General features: G+C 47.9%; 1 protein-coding gene across 1 annotated transcript in view; it reads right to left on the reverse strand.

Annotated features, from left to right (window-relative positions):
• LOC139387053 (rho GTPase-activating protein 29-like) overlaps window positions 1-5,684 on the reverse strand; it is an 88,198-nt gene extending 82,514 nt beyond the window's left edge. Inside the window, exon 1 of the mRNA XM_071133032.1 lies at window positions 4,714-5,684. Within this exon, the coding sequence (XP_070989133.1) occupies window positions 4,714-5,023 (310 nt within the window). The 5' untranslated portion in view covers window positions 5,024-5,684. The remainder of the gene's footprint in view (window positions 1-4,713) is intronic.
• Between the last annotated feature and the right edge of the window lie 316 nt (window positions 5,685-6,000).

Here is a 6,000-nt window from a genome sequence, read left to right on the forward strand (position 1 = left end):
TGTAGCTAGCTAACGGCTAACAGCTTGGCAGGCAATGAAAAGTACTGTAGCTAGCTAACAGCTAACAGCTTGGCAGGCAATGAAAAGTACTGTAGCTAGCTAACAGCTAACAGCTGGGCAGGCAATGAAAAGTACTGTAGCTAGCTAACAGGTAACAGCTGGGCTGGCAATGAAAAGTACTGTAGCTAGCTAACAGCTAACAGCTTGGCAGGCAATGAAAAGTACTGTAGCTAGCTAACAGCTAACAGCTGGGTTGGCAATGAAAAGTACTGTAGCTAGCTAACAGCTAACAGCTGGGTTGGCAATGAAAAGTACTGTAGCTAGCTAACAGCTAACAGCTTGGCAGGCAATGAAAAGTACTGTAGCTAGCTAACAGCTAACAGCTGGGCAGGCAATGAAAAGTACAGTAGCTAGCTAACAGGTAACAGCTGGGCTGGCAATGAAAAGTACTGTAGCTAGCTAACAGCTAACAGTTTGGCAGGCAATGAAAAGTACTGTAGCTAGCTAACAGCTAACAGCTGGGCTGGCAATGAAAAGTACTGTAGCTAGCTAACAGCTAACAGGTAACAGCTGGGCAGGCAATAAAAAGTACTGTTGACTCCCAATCACGGCCGGATGTGATACAGCCTGGATTCAAACCAGGGACTGTAGTGATGCCTCTTGCACTGAGATGCAGTGCCTTAGACCGCTGCACCACTCAGGAACCCAAAAGGACATACGCGGTCGCTTAGGGCCCCAGGCAGGTAGAGGGCCGCTGACCAAATCTCACTTAGGGCCCCCAAAAGTCTAAAGCGGGCTCTGTATTCTGATTTATGCTTGTTAAAATGAATACGGTACAGGACAAGAAAGTTGCCGGGTTAAAAAACTGGGTAAGAATTTGAGAGGACAGAACAGGAATTAATTTGAACTCTACTCTACACTGTTGCCAGAATGGGCCAACATGAATCCGGCTCACTGCTCTTCAGGTATTTTCTTCTCCAACTTTAACCTCTCTATCCAACAAAAATGACTGGCAGGAGCCTGTTAAAGCCCGTCTTTTAGAGAGAGCTTTGTGCAGGCTTCACACCATGCTACAAGCGACACTGACATGCCACAATACGAACAGAATAACACAAGAGCCAGCATGTGCCTCTCTTAATCTCTATTTCAATTGAAAGAGCTTTATTGGCATGGGAAACATGTGTTAACATTGCCAAAGCAAGTGAAGTAGATAATATACAATACAAGTTAAATCAACAATGAAAAGTGAACAGTAAACATTACACATACAGAAGATCCAAAAGAATAAAGACATTTCAAATGTCATATTATGTCTATATGCAGTGAGGTAACGATGTGCAAATAGTTAAAAGTACAAAAGGGAAAATAATTACAAATAAATATGGGTTGTATTTACAATGGTGTTCGTTCGTCACTGGTTGCCCATTTCTCGTGGCAACAGGTCACATATCTTGCTGCTGTGATGGCACACTGTGGTATTTCACCCAGTGGATATGGGAGTTTATCTTACAGGGTAATGCGTACGGCCCAGTACATTACTGAGACCAAGCTTCCTGTCATACAGGACCCTATATACCAGGCGGTGTCAAGAGAAAGCCCCAAAAAATCGTTAAAGATACCAGTCACCCAAGTCATAGACTGTTCTCTCTGCTATCCTACAGCAAGCGGTACCGGAGCGCCAAGTCTAGGTCCAAAAGGCTTCTTAACAGCTTCTACCCCCAAGCCATAAGACTCCTGAACATCTAATCAAATGACTACCCAGACCCCTCTTTTACACTGCAGCTACTCTCTGTTTATTATCTATGCATAGTAACTTTAATTCTACTTACATGTACATATTACCTCAATTACCTTGACTAACCTGTGCCCCCACACATTGACTCTGTACTGGTACCCTCCTGTATATAACCTCCTCATTGACTCTGTACCGTAACCCCCTGTATATAGTCTCCACATTGACTCTGTACCGGTACTCCCTGTATATAGTCTCCACATTGACTATGTACCGTAACACCCTGTAAATAGCCTCCACATTGACTCTGTACCGGTACCCCCTATATAGAGCCTCCACATTGACTATGTACCGGTACCCCCTGTATATAGCCTCCACATTGACTCTGTACCGGTACCCCCTGTATATAGCCTCCACGTTGACTCTGTACCGTAACACCCTATATATAGCCTCCACAGTGACTCTGTACCAGTACCCCCTGTATATAGCCTCCACATTGACTCTGTACTGGTACCCCCTGTATATAGCCTCCACATTGACTCTGTACCACAACACCCTGTATATAGCCTCCACATTGACCCTGTATATAGCCTCCACATTGACTCTGCTAAGCTAACGCTGTGTAGCTGTTGAGTCACTGACCTAGTGGACAGGACAGGGGGAGCGCTAAGCTAACGCTGTGGAGTCACTGACCTAGTGGATAGGACAGGGGGAGCGCTAAGCTAACGCTGTGTAGCTGTGGAGTCACTGACCTAGTGGACAGGACAGGGGGAGCGTTAAGCTAACGCTGTGTAGCTGTGGAGTCACTGAGGGGATCGCTAAGCTAACGCTGTGTAGCTGTGGAGTCACTGAGGGGAGCGCTAAGCTAACGCTGTGGAGTCACTGAGGGGAGCGCTAAGCTAACGCTGTGGAGTCACTGACCTAGTGGACAGGACAGAGGGAGCGCTAAGCTAACTCTGTGGAGTCACTGACCTAGTGGACAGGACAGGGGGAGCGATAAGCTAACACTGTGTAGCTGTGGAGTCACTGACCTAGTGGACAGGACAGGGGGAGCAGAGGGGAGCGCTAAGCTAACACTGTGTAGCTGTGGAGTCACTGACCTAGTGGACAGGACAGGGGGAGCGCTAAACTAACGCTGTGGAGTCACTGAGGGGAGCGCTAAGCTAACGCTGTGTAGCTGTGGAGTCACTGAGGGGAGCGCTAAGCTAACGCTGTGTAGCTGTGGAGTCACTGAGGGGAGCGCTAAGCTAACGCTGTGGAGTCACTGACCTAGTGGACAGGACAGGGGGAGCGCTAAGCTAACGCTGTGTAGCTGTGGAGTCACTGACCTAGTGGACAGGACAGGGGGAGCGTTAAGCTAACGCTGTAAAGCTGTGGAGTCACTGAGGGGATCGCTAAGCTAACGCTGTGTAGCTGTGGAGTCACTGAGGGGAGCCCTAAGCTAACGCTGTGGAGCCACTGACCTAGTGGACAGGACAGGGGGAGCAGAGGGGAGTCCTAAGCTAACGCTGTGTAGCCACTGAGGGGAGCCCTAAGCTAACGCTGTGGAGCCACTGACCTAGTGGACAGGACATGTGGGAGCAGAGGGGAGCCCTAAGCTAACGCTGTGTAGCTGTGGAATCACTGAGGGGAGCGCTACATTAAGGCTGTGTAGCTGTGGAGTCACTGAGGGGAGCGCTAAGCTAACGCTGTGTAGCTGTGGAGTCACTGAGGGGAGCGCTAAATTAAGGCTGTGTAGCTGTGGAGTCACTGAGGGGGAGCGCTTAATTAAGGCTGTGTAGCTGTGGAGTCACTGAGGGGAGCGCTAAGCTAACGCTGTGTAGCTTTGGAGTCACTGAGGGGAGCGCTAAATTAAGGCTGTGTAGCTGTGGAGTCACTGAGGGGAAGCGCTAAATTAAGGCTGTGTAGCTGTGGAGTCACTGAGGGGAGCGCTAAGCTAACGCTGTGTAGCTTTGGAGTCACTGAGGGGAGCGCTAAAATAAGGCTGTGTAGCTGTGGAGTCACTGAGGGGAGCGCTACATTAAGGCTGTGTAGCTGTGGAGTCACTGAGGGGAGCGCTACATTAAGGCTGTGTAGCTGTGGAGTCACTGAGGGGAGCGCTACATTAAGGCTGTGTAGCTGTGGAGTCACTGAGGGGAGCGCTAAGCTAACGCTGCGTAGCTGTGGAGTCACTGAGGGGAATGCTAAATTAAGGCTATGTAGCTGTGGAGTCACTGACCTAGTGGACAGGACAGGGGGAGCGCTAAGCTAACGCTGTGTGGCTGTGGAGTTACTGAGGGGAGCACTAAATTAAGGCTGTGTAGCTGTGGAGTCACTGACCTAGTGGACAGGACAGGGGGAGCACTAAATTAAGGCTGTGTAGCTGTGGAGTCACTGAGGCGAGCGCTAAATTAAGGCTGTGTAGCTGTGGAGTCACTGAGGGGAGCGCTACATTAAGGCTGTGTAGCTGTGGAGTCACTGAGGGGAGCGCTACATTAAGGCTGTGTAGCTGTGGAGTCACTGAGGGGAGCGCTAAGCTAACGCTGTGTAGCTGTGGAGTCACTGAGTGGAGCGCTAAGCTAACGCTGTGTAGCTGTGGAGTCACTGAGTGGAGCGCTACATTAAGGCTACGTCAGCCCTCTCTAGGAGCTGACACTTTACATAGCTGACTCTGACGAACACTCGCCTTTGTTATATTGCTTTAACTGGACAGTGTGTACACACACACACACACACACACACACACAGAGAGAGAAAGAGAGATACAGACACACACACACACACACAGAGAGAGAGAGAGAAAGAGAGATACAGACACACACACATTCCTTCTGAGAAACCTTAGCATAATGTAGCCTATTGTATCACAACCAACCACCCATCCTGCCACACACCAGGTCCTAGTACAGTAACCACTAGGGCTTCCTGGTCTCCCCCTATGATCTATACTCAAAGATAGTGCACTGAATCGGGTGTAATTTGGGGCGTGAACCCAGACTCACCTTCAGAATGGAAGGCTTCTTTAAGGCTGAGCAGCATATCGGAAAACCTCCGTACGTCATTCACCAGCTGCATCACATAGTCCGGATCAACCCCAGGCGCTCCTACCACGGTGGACCCCAGACCCAAACTGTTGGGCCCAAGCCCCATACTCCCCAGTGGGTTGGTGGTCCTGGAGCTCCGGCCCATGTTGGAGAGACGAGACGGGCCCTGGGTGGTGATGCTGGAGCGATGCTGTTTGTTCTGTTGGTGTTTTGTATTGTTCCCTTCTTCTCCTCCTCCTCCAGTACCACTGCTGCTCTTCCGTATCATCCCAGAGGTTCTGGTGGCCGTCCGTCCGTCTACCTAGAGTATGCTACGGGCCACTGGGATGGTGTTAGCCCCCATGTGGGTGGTCCTGACCGATCCTAAGTCCCAGGTTGGCTCTATAACACTAGATGTTGTGTCGTTTTGTTTGACTTGCTACTTTTCTGGCAATGTTATTTAACTTATTTCTATCATATCTCATGTTTGTTATGTGTGTTAAATACATGAAGAGAATTTAGCAAGTATTAGTAGCATGAAGTTAAATAGTTAAGTTAGCTATCTAGTTAAATTACAGTGTAGAGTTGGTAAACATTTGTTACAATGTTCTTACAACTGTTAGCTACAAATGTAAATGTGCTGTTATTATATTTTTATCAACCGGGACCGTCTATTTCCAGCTCTAACGTTACACCGGAAAAATATCCGCCTAGTCAGCACCGATAGAGCAGGGAGTCTGTAACTCCGCCGTGCTGGCATCCCAAATAACGTTAGTTTGAGTCGAGGGCTAAGCAGTAGCATTACTTCTCTCTATCAGAAACATAATAAACTCACCTGACTTGTGTACTCCAGTGGCATTCTCAATGAAAAATTTAATAAAGTTATTTATACAAATCTGAAAAAAACAAATGAAAAAAAAAAAACCCACATGTTTCAAAAGGAGAATAGCTTCTTCTTCGTGTTGAGTTTGAGTCACTTAGCGTTCACAACGTTGCCTGTTCCAGCCTCCAGTCATGTGATGCTGGAACCTCCTTGTTCCTGGCTGTCCCTCACACACTTCCTACAATAGTTCATCTACACTCGTCGCTTCTACTGTCGTCTAGTAAATTGTTCTATTTGCGATAAATGCACTGTAAATAATAGATTGATGTAGAATGTAGTAATGTTGCCTGATGATGGTTTAGTACATTTTAACATTAGTGTGTTTATTTATTTTATTTTTTATATATGTTTTATTTCTTTAACCAGGTAGGCCAGTTGAGAAC

The sequence above is a fragment of the Oncorhynchus clarkii genome, chromosome 28 (assembly GCF_045791955.1).
Source record: "Oncorhynchus clarkii lewisi isolate Uvic-CL-2024 chromosome 28, UVic_Ocla_1.0, whole genome shotgun sequence".
Taxonomy (NCBI): Eukaryota; Metazoa; Chordata; class Actinopteri; order Salmoniformes; family Salmonidae; genus Oncorhynchus; species Oncorhynchus clarkii.